Genomic DNA, 22,278 nt, shown 5'->3' with positions numbered 1-22,278 from the left:
TGGAACAGTGTGTCATTACGCATAGCACAGCTTCACGGTGTGTGCACACACTGACTCCACTCACATGACTCCTCCCAACAGTTTCACCTCTAAAATTACCACTGCCTTTCCACGATGACTAAACATTGTCCACTTCTTAGAGCGTCATCAAGGGGCACTTTTGCATTTTCTTATTAAAGAGGCTCTGTCACCAGATTATAAAATCCCTATATCCTATTGAATGTGATCAGCGCTGCAATGTAGAGAACAGTAAATTTTTGTTTTTTTAAAAAAACCATCATTTTTGCCCAAGTTATAAGCAATTTTAGATTTATGCAAATTAGCTTTTCAATGGACAACTGGGCATGTATTGTGTTTTTACCAACTGGGCGTGTTTTCTCGTTTTACCCACTGGGCGTTGTGAATAGAAGTGTATGACGCTGACAAATCAGCGTCATACACTTCTAATCGTTCTCACCCAGCTTCTTTCACTGCAGAGACACAGCGTGACGTCACCCACAGGTCCTTCAACCTTGGCGTCTGACGAGAGAAGACACATCGGCTCAAGGCGTCCGAGAGGGTACAGTTGAATCTGCAGCAACATCACCGTGTGCAGGTAAGCATAGTAAACTCCCTAGAGACGAGCATATTACCCTCTCGGACGCCTGGAGCCGATGTATCATGTATCTTCTCTCGTCCGACGCCAAGGTTGTAGGACCTGTGGGTGACGTCACGCTGTGTCTGCAGTGAAAGAAGCTGGGTGGGAAAGATGAGAAAAGTGTATGACGCTGATTTGTCAGCGTCACACTTCTATTCACAACACCCAGTCGGTAAATCGAGTAAACACGGCCAGTTGGTAAAAACACAATACACGCCCAGTTGGTAAAACGAGAAAACACGCCCAGTTGTCCATTGAAAAGCACATTTGCATAAATCTAAAATTGCTCATAACTTGGGTAAAAATGATAGTTTAAAAAAAAAAAAAAAAAATCATTAAAAAAAAAAAACTTTGCTGTTATCTACATTGCAGCGCCGGTCACATTCAATAGGAGATAGGGATTTTATAATCTGGTGACAGAGGCTCTTTAAGAGAGTTGTCTGTTTTGGACGGTCCATTTTTGTAAAAAACAAATGTTGCCCGTTTTTGAGCTCATCCCAGGGTGTCCCCAGTGAACAGTTGTAACCTGTAGGAAACTGGCAAAAGGCATTCAAATTCCCTGCTGCACCATGAAACATTACACAGTTCCCATTAAAACCATTGAGCGTTTCATGTAATGCAGAGTTGCCTGGTCCTCCAAAGTGAGATGCCATTCTAGCCACTTTCCACCAAACACATGCAAACAGGTTAAATCCAAATAGGAACTTGTTGCATTTGTCAATCTTCTAACCATTGAATTGGTTGTACGGTGTGTCTGGATTAATTTATTTTTCATCTAAAGAATGTCTATGTGGCTGACAGAAATAAATTATACTGGATGTGTTTTTCTGCAGTAAAGGGAGAATTTATTTTTCTTGTCAGGTTAGAAAAATAAGGTAATAATTCAAAAACTTGCCTAATATCAAATGTGTTTAAAGAGGCTCCGTCACCAATTTATAACTGCCCTATCTTCTATCTAGTCTAATAGGCGCTTTAATGTAGATCAGTAATGTGTTTTTTTAAAAACACGTTTATTATTGACAAAGTTATGAGCATTTTAAGTGTTATGCAAATTTGTTCTTAATGCCCTGTGGGCGTTATTTTACTCTTGACCAAGTGGGCGTAGTAAAGAGAAGTGAATGACGCGGACCAGAGTAAAAAAGACAAAAACACAAAAAACACCCGCTTGGGCATTAAGAACAAATTTGCATATCACTTAAAATACTCAGAACTGTCAAAAATAAACGTTCTTAAAACCACATTAAAGCGCCTATTAGATTAGGTAGAAGATAGGGAAGTTATAAACTGGTGACCGAGCCTCTAAGGAGAACCCACCATTTTATATGGTAATCATTCATCATGAGGAGCTTCAAACTTCCTAATGAATTGTATAGCAGCGCTGTCCACTGTAATATGCACAGGCTCCCATGATTTCCATATCTCACCTGCATTTAATGCAAATACTAGAAGCATGTAGTGTAGCATCCAGATACGCTCTGTTAGAGTATAAAGATGGCTACTTGAGTGAAAACCATGTATGACAGAATAAATGGGTAATTATTTAATCACAATTAAAAAAACAAAACATGATTGAAATCAACAAATTGAAAAATGTTTGTAGAAATTTGATTACAAAAATAGTTATATGTAAACCAATTCAAATTAATTAAAGAAAAGCAATATAGTCACTTGTCCATTCCTACCCTTATTGTGCAAAAGGTAAAGTACATTCATCCATTACACTAAAGTGGCATTCACACAGTCGGAACCCATTAGAGGGAAGCATGACAACCTCTTGGGAAGAGTTTTCCCCGTTTCCCTCAGTTGAGATCTGGCCCTGTTTGACTCAAAACATGAAGATAGATATTCCACCATCTAAAGTATTCCGGTATGTAAGCTGCGTATCTCCTTAGTTAACCACAGCCCCTCAGTGCTCAAAATTTTTCACTTTAACATACTGTTACAGTTTTTATAAGGCATTGCAATTTGATGCTGACAGACAAAAATAAGTAAATTTAAAAATACATGTACGAAAAGATAGTGGATTTAAACTGGTTGTATAGTGCAATTCACATATGGTCTGAAATTCAGGCATCTGTACTGTACAGAGCCTAAACCAGATTGGACATAAGGCAGAATTAATATGTTCTACGTGGGTGCATCTTTCCCATGTAGACTGGCTAAACATCAGATCCTGCACTCTATGTTCCTATGGTAGAGCCTCAAAGCATTTTACACCCGGCAGCTCAAAATAAAAATAATAAAGACAACCCCTGAATCAAAAGACACCAAAATTTTACACACAAAGAGAACAGCAATGTGCCAACCCTGGGATGCTATTCAACATAAGTTTCAGATCAGCGCATCCAGTATGATCTTCACCAGCAGGAAGAGTTAAATCAAATTATTCTTTTTGACTTTAATAGGATTTGTATGAACTGAACTCCAAACGATTTATGTTCCTGACACTTTCTCCATCTTCTGAAAGACTTTACTTTACACCTTCAAGTTTCAGAGTCCAGCCATATTCCACAGGGAAGACTCCAGGAGCAATGGTTGGTAGGTTAACAACTAGACCAAATTCTGGGTCTTGATTCCACTTCAACAACCCAGTAAGACCCAACATTGTCACCTGCAGGCAGCAATGTAATAAATATATCAATACAGAATATATACACACAATTTATTATTATTTATGGTAGAAAACTGGCGTAAATTACAGTGGACATCTTCGTCAGCTCTTAGCCGGCATAGCTTTCACTCTAGGGCTGTAGCAAAGAGGCCCGTACTGGAAACTTGCACAATTCATACAGCGCACACCACTTATCTATCCTTTAACATACTTACATTAGTACTCGGGCAAGGTTTGGGAGAATTTAGCTTTAGAACATTTCCTTGAGGCCATTTTAAGAAAGTGCCATATAAAACGGAACCCTTCGCATTGTACCTGAAAAACAGGACAGAGATTTTTAATTAAATATATCGTTATATAGAAGGTATAATGTTAGCATACTGTAAACTGCAACACAATGTTAAATGCACAAGGTCTGTCAAGTTTGGATGACGCTCCCTCAAACACGTTTCTACTTTTAAGACTCACCAGACATTGACTGTAGAGTTTTCTTTCTGCACTCTCCAAGGTTTAGTGGCATAAATTGCCTCTCCATTAATGTTCAACCACTTCCCGACATTACGAAGTTTCTCTTGGAAAATTGGCATAATCAAGCCCTCCTTGCTGGGTCCCACATTTAAAAGGTAATTTCCTCCAAAGCTCACAGTCTCAACCAGTTCCTAAAGAAACGACAGATGAACACTAAAGTAAGCTCCGGAAACATGGAGATAAAAGGCTAGAACACAAACTATAATACAATAGTACATACATTTCAACGAGGTCAGTTTATATGTGACCCTCATGGGAAGATTCAACTTATGTTTGAACACTACATTTGCTTCCAGCACAAACTAGATATCCTTCGAGCCCCATTCATTGACATGGTGTATAACCGTGTCCTTTTTGATTAGAAAAATTATGTATCATTTCCATCACATTGTAAATCTGCACGATGATGTATGCTTTATCGCAGCGTCTCTACATAGTCGATTGTTGGATCAGGCTGTATATAGCCAGCTTTACTCACAAACGCTTGTATTCACTCACTGCAATTATGTTTCCTTCATCCATCAACTGGTTGACTTCCATGTTGCGTCTATAACCCCACGAGTAATGGTCCACGGATGTACATTTCTCCCACTTGTGGTCTGGTAGCGTAGATGGAGTATATTTATCAGCACAGTTATAATACCCTCCGTGATGGCAAGAACAGTTACTTCCCCAACGGTCATTGACCACAACTTTGTCCTAAAAAACAATTTAAAATAAAAATAATTTTCTTCATTTCATTTTTTTTTTTTTTTAAAGTATGTATTTTTATTTTCCAACAATTACAGACAAATAAACAACTATTCAAAAATTCAACAGCATGTCCCATGGCAATAACATCTCTGAACACTGAGAAATGTTACCCCAAAAACAAGAGAAAAAAAAAAAAAAAAAAAAAGTTTATCAATGTTCATAGGACATGTAACACAAAAGGAAACCATAAAGAAAGGGAAATAGATGGATAGAAGAGAGAGGGGGGGGGGGGGAGGATGGACACGTGTATCCCCCGCAGTACCACAATGGTGTTTAAGGAATCATAGCCTGATTGGTGTCACACCAGACAACTGATGCTCCAGGTACCAGGTTGAGGAGCCAAAGCATGCTATCAACTTTTGTTTAATGTGAAGTGGCAAGAGGTATAAAATTCTCCCACAGCTTAAAAAATCCCTCAATTTTGTGCTCTTTCCGAAGGGAGGTTTCCACCCAATCCATGCAGAAAAGGTAAGATTGTATTTTCCTGGAAAAACTATGGGTGGGGGGGGGGGGGTGTTAGTTATCCAGACCTGTAGAATAGCCTTCCTAGCAGCCGCAGAGACATAGTACAGCAGTTTTTTGTGATGGTTTGGCATATAGAGCATGGAAGGTGGCAGGATCCCAAAGAGACCTCACGATTGGGTTGAGGGGCATTGTATGAACAGGGTATTTGACACAAAACATTGAATCTTTCGCCAAAACTCAATAGTTGAGCATGACCAGAGGCAATGTAACAGGTCTGCATGCGGTGCTCCACACTTCAAACACGAATGGTCAGAGGAGTTACCCATGAGGAAGCCCCTGTAAGGGGACACATAAGCCCTATGAGCTATTTTAAAAGACATCTCCCAGTACATGGCTGACGGGAGGTTTTTAGCTGCCATGGTTACAGAGGATAGGACATCGTCATGAGTGATGTGATCTAAGTGGTCAACCCAGTAAGATACACCCGATCGTGATTTAGCGTAGTCCAGTGGCTGTCTTAAAACGTTATAATATGTTGTGATTATTCTCTTTCTGCATTGGAGAGATGGAGTTAAAGGAACAGTGTCATGGCAAATAATTTTTTTTATATGTTAAAGATGTTAGTGCTTTAATAAAAACGTTTTTATTCATTTGTGTGTTTGTGTTTTACTTTTTCTTATTTTTACACTTTTTCTTCCCTATGGGGGCTGCCATTTTTTGTTCCATTTCTGTGTGTGTCGATTAACGACACACACAGACATGGAGTACGGCAGCCACAGTCCCATAGGGACTGTGAACGGCTCCCGTCCCATTCACGTCCGTGTACGGCGTCTGTGTGGGAACTGCGCATGCGCCGCTCCCACACAGTCCTATTCGAAATTGGCGCCGTCCGGCGCCATTTTCCTGTGGACCGGAAGTCGCGGCCGGACTGTAATATTACTACTTCCGGTCGCGGCTTCCGGACTTGTGCACATGGAACAGCGGCAGCAAAGGGAGCGGACGGGCCGGAGGGAGCCGCGGCGGCAGGAGCAGGTAAGACATTTCAATGTATGTTAGTGTTTGTGTGTGTTTACTACTGTATGTAAACCTACTACACTGTGGGTTACCTCAAAAAATGGCGACACACAGTGTAGGAGGTTAAACCTTTCAAACCCCTCGTTTATCCCGGCACTAGCCAGGATAAAGGAGGGGGGGATGCTGAGAGCTCACTAGAGCGAGGGCTTTTAACCCAATGTTGCAATGCTGCAATTTTGGGAACTAGCTCCATCTAGTGACCAAAAATGGGTAGTATTATAAATTAGAATTAATTTATAATATTTCCTGACTATTTCCTGACTCGTGAAAAAAATAAAAAAAATTTGAACCATGTTTAATCACCCACACACTAAATGTTTAATTTTTAAAAAAAAAACATGTTTTTCTGGCAACACCATGCCTTTAAGTGACAGAAGAAGTCATCCCAGTCTTGATCTTGTAAATGTCTAATGACCTTGTGAGCATAGCTACAGGCCTGCATGTAGTAAAAGGGGTGTTGGCCCAAAAAATCTAATTTAAAACGTAGTTCATTAAATGAATAGGGACGGCAAGTCAGCATGTTAATTATATGACTAATACATGCCAACCCCCTCCGAGCCCATCCACAAAAACCACATGGGGATTGGCGATTTGGAAGTCAGAGTTATGGGTCCAGGGAAGAAGTAGGGAGAATCTATGTTTTAATCCTAAATGTTGTCTGACCTTGGTCCATGTCTTCCAGGCGGACATGATTAGGGGATTAGCCCGTTGATCAGGCGTTAGAGCCGATTAACCCCTACCCGCACCAGGACGTAACTGTCAGTCGTTGCGGGAGGTTACTTCCCGCACGAGGACGTATAGTTACTGAGTTTATCCCGGTGCACACTGTCGGCGACAGTGTGCACCGGAAACCGGGAGGTCAGCTGTCGCCGACAGCTGACACTCCCCTCTTGCCGGCCAGCGGTCCTTAGGGGTTTCTAGCATATCGGCAGACCCCCGTCCGAAATCGCGGGGTCTGCCGATAGTTAGTATGGCAAACGGAAGCCAAACAATGGCTTCCGGGTCTGCCATGGACGGAAGTCCATCAGGACCAACCTTCGGCTGGTCCTGATAGGCTTCCTGTCAGAGTGACAGAAAGTCACTGTGCCGTTCCCGATGCACACTGTCGGCGACAGTGTGCATCGGGAACTTGGAGATCAGCTGTCCCCGACAGCTGACACTCTCCAGCGTTGCCGATCAGCGGCTCATCGCCGCTGATTTCGGCAATTAACCCGTTACATGCGGGGCTCGATTGCGATCTCCGCATGTAGCGGGTTTGTAGCGCATCAGCAGCCCCCATGCAATCGTGGGGGCTTCTGATGGCACCAGGGGGCCAGACAACGGCCCCCAGGTCTGCCATGTATGTCAGCCTATGAGGATCAGCCTCTGCTGATCCTCGTAGACCAACTGTCAGAGTGACTGTGCCGTCACACTGACAGTTGGAATACGTTACACTACCTAGGTAGTGTAATGTATTCTAGCAGCGATCAAAGCTGCAGGTCAAAAAAATAAAGTGTAAAGTAAAAAAAGTTAATAAAAATGTTTTATAAAAGTGTAAAAATAAAAAGGTCTTGTTTTCCTATAAGTGATTTATTATAGGGAAAAAATGAAAACGTTAAAAAAAGTACACATATTTGGCATCGCCGCGTTCGTAACGGCCCAAACTATGAAACTATAAAGTTAATTTTTCCGCACGGTGAACGCAGCAAACAAAATAAACGGAAAACTGTCAGCATCGCTATTTTTTGGTCACCACCCCTCCCAAGATATAGAATAAAAAGTGATCAAAAAGTCGCATTTACCCCACAATGGTACCAATAAAAACTACAACCCGTCCCGTAAAAAACAAGACCTCCCACAGCTTTTTTGACGAAAAAATTAAAAAGTTACAGCTCAGAATAGAGTGTCCCAGAAAATAAATTATTTTATAGAAACTTAATTTTATTGTGCAAACGCAGCAAAACGTAAAAAAAAACTATACACATGTTATCGGCGTAATCTTACCGACCGGCAGAATAAATTAAACCGTCATTTATTGTGCACGGTGAACGCTGTAATAAATAAAGAATTTAAAGCGCCAAAATTGCTGTTTTTTGGTCACCTTAGCTCTAAAAAAGATCCTGAGGGGCCAAAATGCTCACTATACCCCTGGAAAAATTCCTTGAGGGGTGTAGATTCCAAAATAGGGTGACTTTTGGGGGGTTTCCACTGTTTTGGTCCCTCCGGGGCGTTGCAAACCCGACATGGCACTGAAAACCAATCCAGCAAAATCTGCGCTCCAAAATACAAAAGGCGCTTCCTCCCTCCTGAGCCTTGCTGTGGGTCCAAACATCAGTTTACGACCACATATTGGGTATTGCCGTAATCGGGAGAAATTGCTTTACAAATGTTGGGCGGCTTTTTCTCCTTTATTCCTTGTAAAAATTCTATGTTTCCACAGAAAAATAGGTGATTTTCATCTTCACAGACTAATTCCACTAAATTCTGCAAAAAAACTGTGGGGTCAAAATGCTAACTATACCCCTAGAAAAATGCCTTGAGGGGTGTCGTTTCCAAAATGGGGTCACTTTTTGGGTGTTTCGGCTGTTTAGGTACCACAAGACCTCCTCAAACCTGACATGGTGCCTAAAATATATTCCTAAAAAAAGGAGGCCCCAAAATCCACTAGGTGCTCCTTTGCTTCTGAGGCCTGTGTTTCAGTCCATTAGGACACTAGGGCCACATGTTGGATATTTCTAAAATCTGCAGAATCTGGGCAATAAATATTGAGTTGCGTTTCCCTGGTAAAACCTTCTGTGTTACAGATTTTTTTTTATTACAAATGAATTTCGGCAAAAAAAATTACATTTTGTAAATTTCACCTCTACTTTGCCTTAATTCCTGTGAAACGCCTAAAGGGTTAAAATACTTTGAATGTGGTTTTGAATACCTTGAGGGGTACAGTTTTCAAAATGGGGTGATTTATGGGGACTTTCTAATATATAAGGCCCTCAAAGCCACTTCAGAACTGAACTGGTCCCTGAAAAAAGCCTTTTGAAATTTTATTGAAAATATGAGAAATTGCTGCTAAAGTTCTAAGCCTCGTAACGTCCTAGAAAAATAAAAGTACGTGAAAAAAAAATGATGCAAACATAAAGTAGACATATGGGAAATGTTAACTAGTAACTATTGTGTGTGGTATTACTATCTGTTTCACAAGCAAATACATTTAAATTTAGAAAAATGCTAATTTTTGCAAATTTTTGCTAAAATTTGACGTTTTTCACAAATAAATATTATCGACCAAATTTTTTCACTAACAAAGTACAATGTGTCACGAGAAAACAATCTCAGAATCGCTTGGATAGGTAAAAGCGTTCCGGAGTTATTACCACATAAAGTGACACGTCAGATTTGAAAAAAATCATCTGTGTCCACAAGGCCAAAACAGGCTGTGTCCTAAAGGGGTTAAGGAGTGTGTAGAAGGCATGTTAACCCCTTCGCGACCAGCCCACGTAGATTAACGGGCTGCAGTGCTGGGCTTTTGTCCTGCAGCCCGTTAATCTACGTGGTGTCAGAACAGAGTGCAGAGCGCTCTCCCTGTGCTCTGAATCTCTCAGCACACGCTGCTACTAGCAGCCTAAGTGCTGAGAGAAGACATCAGGACCGGATTGGTGCCGGTTCCGATGACGTGAACAGCATGATAAAGCTATCATGGTGTTCACAGCAAAGTTTGCTCTAGCAACAAACTTACGTGCTGTTTGTTACAATGTTTCTCCTCCCTCCCTGTTAGATCGTTCTGAGACCGTGAGAGAGAAGAAGCTGTGCCGAGCAGCTGCTGTGTGTCTCCTATAAAGACACAATGAATGTGAAAAACACAAAAACACCTCCACATAGATAGTTTAGTGTAGGCAGCTAGCTATAGTTTAGGTAGTCTGTTAGGTAGATAGTGCTCAGACTAGTACAATTAATTAATAATCAATTAGGGCTTATAATGTGTGTATGTATATGTATATATATATATATATATATATATATATATATATATACACACACACACACACACACACAATATATATTATATATAGACATATATTTGAAATTTGTTAATACTAAAAATTTATAATTAGGGATGTTATATATCTATAACATCATATAGATATATACGTACATGTAATATATACGTATACACATATACTTATATAAATCCCTTCATATATTTTACATGTCTGTAAATTCTAAATACATTGATTCATTGTTAGGCTGTGTTCACACTGAGTTTTTTTGCAGGAGGAAAATTCCTCCTGCAAAAACTGCTCCAGACGTTTTTTGCACAGTGGTTTGACAAAAACTTGTCAAAACACTTTTTTACCCTTCTGACTGATTGAAATGGGGTTTTGGAGGCGGAAACCGCCTTAATATAGGTCATGTTGCTTCTTTTTACCGCGATGCGTTTTTTTTGCTCACGGTAAAAAAAGCTTGTCCAACTCCCATTGAAATCAATGGGAGACATTTTCGGCCAGTTTTTGACTAGTTTTGCGGAGCGGTTTCCGTGCCGAAAAACTCGTAAAAAAATCTCAGTGTGAACAGGGCCTTAGGGTTGTTCATAAATTTATTGATCAATGGATTAGTGGACTTTTTCTTTGTTACTTTTATCAAAACGGTTACAAAAAAATAAGTAAAAAAATGGCACACAAGTTATATACCACTGAAGAGGCATTTGCTCTCTTGGATTCTGACAGTGAATGTCACTTTTGGGGGGTTTTCGCTGTTTTGGTCCCTCCAGGGCGTTGCAAATGGGACATGGCACCGAAAACCATTATAGCAAAATTTGAGCTCCAAAACCCAAATGGCGCTCCTTCCATTCTGAGGGCTGTAATGTGTTCAAATATAAGTTTATGACCACATATGGGGTATTGCCATAATCAGGATAAATTTATTTACAAATGTTGGGGTGCTTTTTCTCCTTTATTCCTTGCAAAAATTAAAAATGTCTGTTTCTTCAGAAGAAATGTAGATTTTCATTTTTACAGACTAACGCCAATAAATTCAGCAAAAAACCTGTGGGGTTAAAATGCTCACTATACAACTAGATACATTTCTTGAGGGGTGTAGTTTCCAAAATGGGGTCACTTTTTGGGGGTTTCCACTGTTTTGGCACCACAAGACCTCTTCAAACCAGACATGGAGCCTAAAATATATTGTAATAAAAAGGAGGCTTCAAAATCCACTAGGTGCTCCTTTGCTTCTGAGGCCGGTGTTTCAGTCCATTAGGACACTACGGCCACATGTGGGATATTTCTAAAAACTGCAGAATCTGGGCAATAAATATTGAGTTGCATTTCTCTGGTAAAACCTTCTGTGTTACAGAAATTTTTCTATTACAAATGAATTTCTGCAAAAAAAATTACATTTGTAAATTACACCTCTACATTGCTTTAATTCCTGTGAAACGCCTAAAGGGTTAAGAAACTTTCTGAATGCTGTTTTGAATACTTTCAGGGGTGAAGTTTTTAAAATGGGGTGATTTATGGGGAGTTTCTACTACATAAGGCCCTCAAAGCCACTTCAGAAATGAACTGGTCCATGAAAAAATAGGTTTCGGAAATTTCTTGAAAACGTGAGAAATTGTTGCTAAAGTTCTAAGCCTTGTAACGTCCTAGAAAAATAAAAGGACGTTCAAAAAACGATGCAAACAAAGTAGACATATGGGAAATGTTAACTAGTAACTATTGTGTGCGGTATTAATATCTATTTTGCAAGCAGATACATTCAAATTTAGAAAAATGCAGTTTTTTGCAAATTTTCTCTACATTTTGGTGTATTTCACAAATAATTAGTGAATTTATCGACCAAATTTTTTCACAGACGTAAAGTACAATATGTCACAAGAAAACAATCTCAGAATCGCTTGGATAGGTAAAAGCATTCCCAAGCTATTGCCACATAAACTAACATGTCAGATTTGAAAAAAAATCGCCAAAACAGGCTGTGTCCTGAAGGGGTTAAGGAAATGGGTCTGGAAAATTGTAGATCTAATGTCGAATCGGTAAAGAAGGAGCTGCTGAATTTTCTACATTTCTAATCGTTATGTACTGTATAGTTCTAGTTTCTATATAAATAATCCTGCTAAATTATGACGTCACCGCTCTAGTAGATGTGTATGCAAAAATCCAAGACTATCTAAATCAGCTATTAAAAGAGAACTCCAAGACAAAGAAGACAGAACCCAGTTCATTTATATTATTAAAATTTAAAAGGGGGTTTCCCCTCTATAGACATTTATTGCATATTAATTGGATATGCTATATATGTCTGATAGCCGTGGATCCAATCACTTGACCCACCAAAGAACTGCAGAGAGATCGGGACTTGTGGCCGTAATACTTATGTTAAAATGCAGTCCTATTATGGCCGTCTCAAACTGTAGCTGCAGGCGGACCATGCACAACCTGTGGATAAGAGGTCGTGGCCAGAGACCATAATAAACGAACAAAAATGGGGTGAAGTGGATCTAAATCTAAAAGATATTAACGCACATAGATTGTTTTATACAAGGTTATATATGTCTTATTAAATTCTAATTGCTGAATAAACACTTTATGAAATATATAATCCTATTAAAATCATACATAACTACCACCATAGCTAGAATGAAAGTTATCACATTTTAATAGGGCTAGGCAATTAATGAAAAAAAATAAAAGAAACTTTCTTTGATTATCTTTCCTGGTTTCAACTAGATCTGTGTCCTGACGACGCAGATACAGTTGAAACCAACGGTAGAGTAGGGAGCCGTAAGATCCTTGCTCTACCATTCACTGTGTATCTCCGGACGATCATAGCACGGCGCAAACAGGAGCGAGGCAGTGATGTTATCGTGGCTGTCTGCTCCGAGCTACACGGACCAAAGGAGCAGAGGGATCTCCTCCACCCATCATTGCAACAGGGTTAGGTGAGTATGTATTTTATTAGGCACTATTGGGGCTGTATGGGGGAAGTGTCAGCGGGTATATTATATACAGTAGTATGCAGTAGGCTAAGGGGATAAATAATTCATTGGCACAGCATGCAGATGGGGGGGGGGGGGGGGTGGCATGCAAAGGGGTGTGGTCTAAATAATCATTCATTAATCGTAATCGAGATTACATATTCAATTAATCGTGATTTTGATTTCCATCATAATCGCCCAGCCCTACGTTCTACCCCAGATAATTTCACGGAATATAAACAAAGATGCCTGATAAACGTTACCAACGTGGTAAGAATACCTTGATAGGACTGTCATTGTATAACCAGGCCAAGAAATCAGTAGAGTTCCAGTAAGTGTCTGGGGATTCCCAATCCCCATCAGACCAAAGCAAATCTGGCTGATACCTGAAAAACAAAGATTACATACAAAATGATTTATGCAAAACAGAACTAAAAAGAAAGGGGCTATTAATTGTATTTGTTCATGGCAAGAATAAATGCACCATTAGGCGCAGTTCACACAAAGCTTTTTGCAGGAAGAAAATTCTGCCTGTAAAAATCTGCTCTGAGTTTGTTCGTTTTTTTAAGTCGTTTTGCCACGAATTTTGCAGCTTTTTTTCTGTCTTCAAAAGGCAAAAAAAAATAAAAAATAAGAGCATTTTTTGCCATAAATCGCATAAAAAAAAAAAACAAAAAACACTGCGGCTGAGTCCACCCGAAAATCAAGCAGAACGCTTCTTTTGTCCGCTAGCTGAAACAGCTAGCGGGGAAAAACAGCACCCGCCTCCCATTCAAAATTAGTAGGATGGATGACGCTAAAAAAATAAAAACTCCTCCACGTGGACAAACCCTTACACGTCGACCGCTCGTTGAATGGCGCTCATTTGCTCCTTTCATACACACACAATATATATATCCCGAACAATGAAGTTATTTAATCTGCTAGGTAGGCAGCATAAATAACACACACACAAAGTTAAAAAGATCTAAAAATAGCCTCATACACTTCTCATTGTTCCAGCCCAGCTTCTTTCACTGCACAATCACACTAAGGCTGGGTTCACACGAGCACATTAACGTCCGTAATGGACGGACGTATTTCGGCCGGAAGTCCCGGACCGAACTCAGTGCAGGGAGCCGGGCTCCTAGCATCATAGTTATGTACGACGGTAGGAGTCCCTGCCTCTCCGTGGAACTACCGTCCCGTACTGAAAACATGATTACAGTACGGGACAGTTGTCCTGCAGAGAGGCAGGGACTCCTAGCATCGTACATAACTATGATACTAGGAGCCCGGCTCCCTGCAGTGTGTTCGGTCCGGGACTTCCGGCCGAAATACGTCCGTCCATTACGGACGTTAATGTGCTCATGTGAACCCAGCCTCACACTGTGCTGTGGATCATGCTGGGCTGGAACAATGAGGAGTGTATGACGCTGATTGGTCACTGATTGGTCAGCCTCATACACTTCTCTGTACAACACTCAGTTGGTAAAAAGTAAAAACACGCCCAAGTTGTCTATTAAGAAACCAATTAGCATAAATCTAAAATTGTGCATAACTTGCTCAAAAATGATCTTTTGTCAAAATTAAAAAAACACTGCTGTAATCTACATTCCAGCGCCGATCACATTATGTAGGAGATAGGGCACTTATAAGGGTATGTTCACACGGCCAAATTTCAGACGTATACGAGGCGTATTATGCCTCGTTTTACGTCTGAAAATATGGCTACAATACGTCGGCAAACATCTGCCCATTCATTTGAATGGGTTTGCCGACGTACTGTGCAGACGACCTGTTATTTACGAGTCGTCGTTTGACAGCTGTCAAACGACGACCCGTAAATTTACTGCCTCGGCAAAGAAGTGCAGGGCACTTCTTTGCCACGTAATTTGAGCCGTTCATTGAAATCAATGAAGCACGGCTCAAGGTTTACGAGCGTCTCAGACGCCTCGTAAATTACGAGGAGGAGCTTTTACGTGTGAAACGAGGCAGCTGTTAACAGTCTGTCTTTTCACACGTAACTGCCTCTCAGCGTGTGAACATACCCTAATCTGGTGACAGAGCCTCTTTAAGGCCTAAAACAGGCTCGTCACTAAGGCGTTAACATGGAGTTAACATGGAGTTCTATGGGTTTCTATAAAATTAGCTGAAATGGGGACATGAAGTCATTAGTTTGTAACATATGTCATACAGTGATTTGGTGCCCAATGGAAAATCTTAACCCCTTCATGCACCAGGACGTCCCAATACGTCCTGGTGCAGGGCGAGAAGTATGGAGCGCGATTCATACGGTGCGGATGTAAGTTGTGTATCACAGCTGACACCCGGGACTAACGGCCATGAACAGCGATCTCGCTGTTCCTGGCCGTTTAACCCCTCAAATGCTGTGGTCAATCGCAACTGCAGCATCTGAGGCATTGAGCTGACATTAGTATTGCAGACATTAGTATCGCAGTGCATTGTATCAGAGATCTAACAATCGCTGGTTCAAGTCCCCTAGGGTGGACTAATAGAATGTGTAAGAAAAAGTGAAATGAAATTATTAGTAGTGGAAAAAAATATCTATATATTTAAAATTAAAAAAAACCTTTTCCCATTTTTCCTCTAAAGTAATGTAAAAAAAATTGGTATTGTCCGTAAAAGTTTGACCTATAACAATATAGCTTTATTTAATGCGCACGGTGAACTCCATTAAAAATAAAACACCAAATCGCAGTTTTCTGGTCAACTTAGCTCTCAAGAATGTTTGAATAAAAAGTGATCAAAAAGTTGTACGTACCAAAGAATGATACCGATAAAACCTACAGCCTGTCCTGCAGAAGATAAGCCCTCAAACCGCTCAAGCCACGGAAAAATAAAAAAAATTGTTTTGTTTCACCACATTCTGAGAGCCATAACTTTGTTTTTTTATTTAAAGTAGAGAGATATATATATATATATATATATATATATATAAAAACGATAGAAATTTCGTATCACTGTAATCTCATTGAGCCGCAGAATAAAGTTAAATTGTAACTTTTACCACATGGTGAAAGCCGTAAAAACGAAACCCCCAAAAAAAACAAAAAACTATGGATGAATCGCAATTTTTTCCAATTTCAGCCCGCAAATGATTTTTTTTCAGTTTCCCAGTACAATAGATGGTACTTTAAATGGTGCCAATATAAACTACAACTCCTCCCGCAAAAGATAAGCCTGCCCACCACTCAACAGAAAAATAATGACTGACTCTTGGAAGGTGGGGAGTGAAAAACAAAAATGTAAAAAAATGTCTCGGACCCTAAGCGGTTAATGACAACAGATTTATTTGTATACATGCAGCATGGCTATGGTTGAAGTAGGTTTGTAAGTAGACCTCACCCTGAAATTGAAGTTTGCTTTAAAAAAAAAAAAAAAAACACAGTAAAATCACTGTAGCGTGATTGGGATATATTACAAATTATCAGCCGTTTGGTAGAGAGCTGCTTATTTGAAGATTCTGTCTCAATAGAGCTCCAAATTGGAGTTACCCATGATCCTAATAAAGTATTACAAACTGATGTTTATAGCAGCCTATAGTCGGTTGTCAGGCTGGAAGGGGAGCATGAAGGAAGTTTTATTTTCTCTCTAAGTTTACATCACTCATAATGCAGTTCCCGAACATCTAGTACTCTACTCCTTAGTGAAGTGGTTAGAAGTTTCTTCGTATTCATGGGCAGAGTAATAGATTACAACTAGATAACTTCTTTTTATGCATACAGTTGTGTCCATTTTACCTCATTACCAGATCATACAGTTCTGGCATAGTCTTTGCAAACACAAAATATTGTGTTTTAAAGCCATTTTTCTTGTCGGCTAAATAAAGAGGATGAAACCACTCCAGTAACGAATGATATAATCCATAGCGCAGGTTCCTGGAAAACAAAGAGGACCCCATGTTATACCCAAACTTTATTGGTGGCTACTGAATCATGCCTCCATCAATTCCAAAACATCTGTTGGTGGTTTATAAGTGATTGGCATTAATAATATATCGGCACATGACAAGCACAAACCTTTTGTTCAGCGCTTTTCCAAGATCTCCCACAAGGTCTCGATGAGGTCCAGTGTCCACAGCATTCCAGTTCCAGGATACAGGAGAACCCCAGTTAGTGAAGCCTTCATGGTGTTTTGTAGTCAGGACAACATACCTGAGCAAGAGAAGACATTATGTAAAAGGCCGGTATACCCAAAACGGATACTGTTCAGATGTAGACGTTACAAGCACTCGTGATATCGCCCTTGTCTAAAAGTAAAGAAACGCGTTCACGAAACGGATACATAATAAAATAAAATGATTTAAAGCGTGCCAATTTCACATTTAGCGACTACTAGTGTATAGTTTTATCATCTAATCTCTATGGTAAGGTGTAAGAATTTAGGTGTTTAGGGTAACAATCATTGTCTGATGCACAATCCCAGGACACCGCGATACAGCCCACACGCAGACTGTAGTCCTACATCAACACTTGGTGCAGCTGGACATTATAACATACATAGCCTTTACATATTAAAAAGGGATTGTCAAGGATCTGGAGGTTTGCTCTTAATATTTAAATTTTTTCCATAAATTATAGAACTTGTAAAACACAAAAAAATATCTACGAATATGGAGGGAGAGAGCAGCAGACTGTTCCGGTCAGTAAGTATATTTCAAAGTACAAGGGGGTTTCGAAAAAAGTCTAGGTCATAGAAAGCCAACACTTCTCATGTCAGTCAGTAGTATTTAACCAAGAAATAGGACAATTCTAAGGATAGCCTAAACAGTAAGGCTATGTTCACACGGGGTCTTTTGCCGAGTTTTTTGACGCGGAAACCGCGTCGCAAAACTCGGCAGAAACGGCCCGAGAACGCCTCCCATTGATTTCAATGGGAGGCGTCGGCGTCTTTTTCCCGCGAGCAGTAAAACTGCCTCGCGGGAAAAAGAAGCGACATGCCCTATCTTCGGGCGCTTCCGCCTCCGACCTCCCATTGACTTCAATGGGAGGCAGGAGAAAGCGTATATCTCGCTGTTTTATGCCCGCGGCGCTCAATGGCCGCGGGCGAAAAACGGCGCGATAATTGCTGTTCACACGGAGTATTTTGGGGGAGGAATATCTGCCTCAAAATTCCGTTTGGAACTTTGAGGCAGATATTCCTCCCCCAAAATACTCCTTGTGAACATAGCCTAAGCTGGACAATTCCTTTCCATCATTGTTTTTTCTGTCTATTTGTTATACCGTCCACTATTCACACTAAATAACCTGTTAAATGTATTCTTCATGTTATTATTAAACACCTAAGGCTCTGTTCACATCTGCGTTGGAGGCTCTGTTAAAAAAAAACACACCTCAGCCTCCTATTGAAATCAATAGGAGGCATTTTCGGCAGTTTTTTCCGCGTTTTCCGACGCGGTTTCCGCGTAAAAAAACTCAGTGTGAGCTGACCCTTAGTCTCTTATCACATCCCCAAGTCTCTTATCACGACACAGGGTTTGCGGTGACGAGATCGAAGAGGGGAGTCCCCTTCAATCATGCCGTGGTCCCAGACCGAAACGATCTCTGATCCAAGCTGTAGTCAGCAGGGGTCTCTCAGTACAGGAACTGTAACAGCTCCTGCTTAGAGAATGAGCGCTCACTAGCCTTTACTACAGCAACGCCAATAGACGACGCTGTAGACTCCGGAATGCACTGCCCGCCATCAAAAGATCAGGGAGTGAAGCATAATGATGTGAAGCTCCATAAAAGTGACTTTCCTTTACGCTCAGTGCTATAAACATAACCTTTCTTCCTGTTCCTTATAATAAAAATGACTCAGTTTATTGCATGTTCAAACGAACCGCACATTACAATTTATTTTCTATAGAAAAACTACAACACAAGGCCCCATTACACAGAAGAATTTAACTACAGTTTTTAATACTGACCAAAATACCGCCGTGTCAAAGTGGATAAGTGACAATACATGCTTGGCAATGCTTCTTAGAACCGAGCACTTGTCCTTAAAGAGGCTCTGTCACCAGATTTTGCAACCCCTATCTGCTATTGCAGCAGATCGGCGCTGCAATGTAGATTACAGTAACGTTTTTATTTTTAAAAAACGAGCATTTTTGGCCAAGTTATGACCATTTTTGTAGTTATGCAAATGAGGCTTGCAAAAGTCCAAGTGGGTGTGTTTAAAAGTAAAAGTCCAAGTGGGCGTGTATTATGTGCGTACATCGGGGCGTTTTTACTACTTTCACTAGCTGGGCGCTCTGATGAGAAGTAACATCCTCTTCTCTTCAGAACGCCCAGCTTCTGGCAGTGCAGATCTGTGACGTCACTTCCTGCCCCAGGTCCTGCATCGTGACGGCCACATCGGCACCAGAGGCTACAGTTGATTCTGCAGCAGCATCAGCGTTTGCAGGTAAGATCGACTTACCTGCAAACGCTGATGCTGCTGCAGAATCAACTGTAGCCTCTGGTGCCGATGTGGCCGTCACGATGCAGGACCTGTGAGTGACGTCACAGATCTGCACTGTCAGAAGCTGGGCGTTCTGAAGAGAAGAGGATGTTACTTCTCTTCAGAGCGCCCAGCTAGTAAAAGTATTAAAAACGCCCCGATGTACGCACATAATACACGCCCACTTGGACTTTTACTTTTAAACACACCCACTTGGATTTTTGCAAGCCTCATTTGCATAATTACAAAAATGGTCATAACTTGGCCAAAAATGCTCGTTTTTTAAAAATAAAAACGTTACTGTAATCTACATTGCAGCGCCTATCTGCTGCAATAGCAGATAGGGGTTGCAAAATCTGGTGACAGAGCCTCTTTAACTCCTTCTACACATACTTGTAAAAAATGTAGCTGCTGCCAATGGGGGTCCGATCCATATGCAAGTGTATTTGGCTCAGATTGAGAACTTCATATACTATTAAAAGGGTTTCCCATGAAAGTCATTTATATTATATAGGTTTAATTAGCTATAATTCCCTGAATGGTGGGGTCCAATAATAGGGATCAGGAGAAAAGGGGTGCCCTGTTTCCAGTAGAGAACTGCACAGGCATAGAAACTATGGCATACAGGAAAGAGGGGGCAGGTATCTATCTCACTTGCCCACCCTACCAGTTAGGCCACATGTATATGACCGTATTTTTTACCCTTAATTCATTTCTAGGGGCTACGGATGGGTGTCCATACCATAGAAATTATAGAATGTGTCCTTTTCTCGTAAGTAATGACATGGGCGCTTCCATAATTACAGAAGTGTTGCTATGCGACGCCAGGGGACTACCCTAAATGCCGTTTTTTTTGTGGATCCGTAAATACGAATGCATTACGGGCACCCTTCCGTATATATGGATAGCTATAAATGACTACGGATCCGTATTTAAAGTGTAGCTAAATGTTCAACAAACTTCTGTCATAGTGACATGTCAGAAGTTTGTATTGGTGGAGGTCCGAGCATAGAAATTCGTGTGAGCGCTCAGCCGCTTCGTGTCTGTTCGGCTTTTACCGGAAATAAATGTATCGTGTACTGGCTCATAGACTTTGTATTGAGTCCGTACACAGACATTTATTTCCGGAAATAACCGAACAGACACGAAGCGGCTGAGCGCTCACACGAACGGTACAGCTGCTTCGTTCTAGCAAATGGTGGGGGTCTCAGTGCTCGGACCCCCACCAATCCAAACTTCTGACATGTCACTGTGACATGTCAGAAGTTTGTCGAAAAGTTTAGCTACACTTTATGGATAAAAAAAATAAGGTGGTTTACTTTTTAAAGGCCTCGTGCACACGATAGTAAAACTCCGTAATTGCGGACCGAAATACGGTCCACCATTACGGACCCGCCCAGGTCTATTGGCCGCGGACACCTTTCCGTACCGCTACGGATAGGTGTCCGTGACGTAAAACCGTGCTGGGAATTATGGAGCAGGTTCTACTTTTCAATTTTTACGGGCCATGCTCCCATACTTTGTATGGGAGCAGCAAACGCGGCCTGTGATTACAGGCACAACCGTGATACTGCGCCCAGGGGTGCAAATGACACCAACACCAGGCAGCGAAGGAGTTAAACGGCACCTGAGTTTCTTGGAGAGAAGCCGGATTTCACACAACCTGTTTTGTTGGAAAAACGAGTGAAATGTTTGAGAAACAAGGTGAAGGCGGACATGTTATGGGCATAGAAAACACCTGTCAGAGAACAATAGTCACTCCACGGCTCCATGAACCTGAAATCAGAAAACTGCTCAAGGGTGACAAGGGAAATGATGCCGCGTCTTCAAAGGAATAGGAACACAATATAGACAGGAAATACACAAGTAGAGCATAAACCCATACTCCTAGCTGCCACAACCTCAGGGCATGCTGGGAGTTGTAGTATCACGACAGAGAAGTGGCTATAGACAGCGCCCATACAAGACCACTACACTACATAGTGCGGAGAGCCCGCTTCCTGTTCAGAATACGACCCGGCACTTACCGAGCCCCGGCTGCCTCAAACAGCTCAGCCCACGCATCTGGGTCAAAGAACTCGGCGGTGAATTGCGGGGCGAAGTCGGCATAAGAGAAGCCGGGCGGGTAGTTCTTGTTCATGAACTGCACGTATGCAGCGCTCTTCTGCTGCCAGTTCCACCAGAACCACTCACTACCGAAGGAAGGCACCGAGAACACCCCCCAGTGCAGGAAGATCCCGAACTTGGCCTCGTCGAACCAGCACGGCAGGGGGCGCTTATCCAGGGAGTCCCAGTTAGGGGCATATCGGATGGAAGCCCCGCTCTGGAGAGCTATTAGGCAGAAGAGGATACCTGCCAGAGACCAAGCAGCAGCCATGACAACAACTCTAGTTCTCCTGTCATGAGGGCGGAAGCGGCTCACCGCACCTCAGAATGCCCGCCCAGAGGCGAAACCTCACAGTACTGAGGGGAGGGGTCATATAACTCGCCGTAATGGTAGAAGCGCTGGTCTTGTGTAGCCACGCCCTGTTCTGGTTTGTAACTTGGGATTTCCACCTAATAAAAATCTACTGATATAGGGGGAGGACTAACAGCGGGAGGACTACTAGGTACAGACACGCCCCTGACCCCGCCCACCTTTTCAAGCGCTCCCCCTGGTGGCCAGCATAGGAAAACATGTCACGTTATTATTTAATTTTTAATACATCCCACTTTGTGGAAGAAAAAAAAAAATACACCGCAAAAAATATAATAAAAATAAGTAACTTACTAAAAAAAAAAATAATTTAAATTCCTGACACATTCCTTTTAAAGAGGCTCTGTCACCAGATTTTG

At 41.3% G+C, this 22,278-nt stretch overlaps 1 protein-coding gene across 1 annotated transcript; it reads right to left on the bottom strand.

Annotated features, from left to right (window-relative positions):
- Window positions 1-2,164: 2,164 nt before the first annotated feature.
- Window positions 2,165-21,988, bottom strand: FUCA1 (alpha-L-fucosidase 1). Its single transcript, XM_075853070.1, has 8 exons — window positions 21,471-21,988; window positions 17,040-17,174; window positions 16,761-16,898; window positions 13,298-13,403; window positions 4,275-4,475; window positions 3,717-3,907; window positions 3,464-3,563; window positions 2,165-3,248 (listed from the first exon to the last, which is right to left on the bottom strand). Exons 1-8 carry the CDS (start codon window positions 21,818-21,820, stop codon window positions 3,108-3,110), a joined length of 1,362 nt encoding a protein of 453 aa, XP_075709185.1. The 5' UTR covers window positions 21,821-21,988; the 3' UTR covers window positions 2,165-3,107.
- Window positions 21,989-22,278: the final 290 nt, after the last annotated feature.

This window comes from Rhinoderma darwinii, chromosome 2, assembly GCF_050947455.1.
Source record: "Rhinoderma darwinii isolate aRhiDar2 chromosome 2, aRhiDar2.hap1, whole genome shotgun sequence".
In the NCBI taxonomy this organism is placed as follows: Eukaryota; Metazoa; Chordata; class Amphibia; order Anura; family Rhinodermatidae; genus Rhinoderma; species Rhinoderma darwinii.
The sequence above is the reverse complement of the archived record's forward strand: the minus strand, read 5'-3'. Positions and strand labels throughout refer to the sequence as shown.

Bases quoted from the DNA above. Each gene is read 5' to 3' on its own strand.
- FUCA1 (XM_075853070.1), bottom strand. From the start codon at position 21,820: ATGGCTGCTGCTTGGTCTCTGGCAGGTATCCTCTTCTGCCTAATAGCT. The intron at 16,899-17,039 runs GTTTGTGCTTGT...TTTGTTTTCCAG, and splicing joins GGAAAAGCGCTGAACAAAAG to GAACCTGCGCTATGGATTAT. The intron at 13,404-16,760 runs GTAAAATGGACA...TTTGTTTTTCAG, and splicing joins CTGTATGATCTGGTAATGAG to GTATCAGCCAGATTTGCTTT.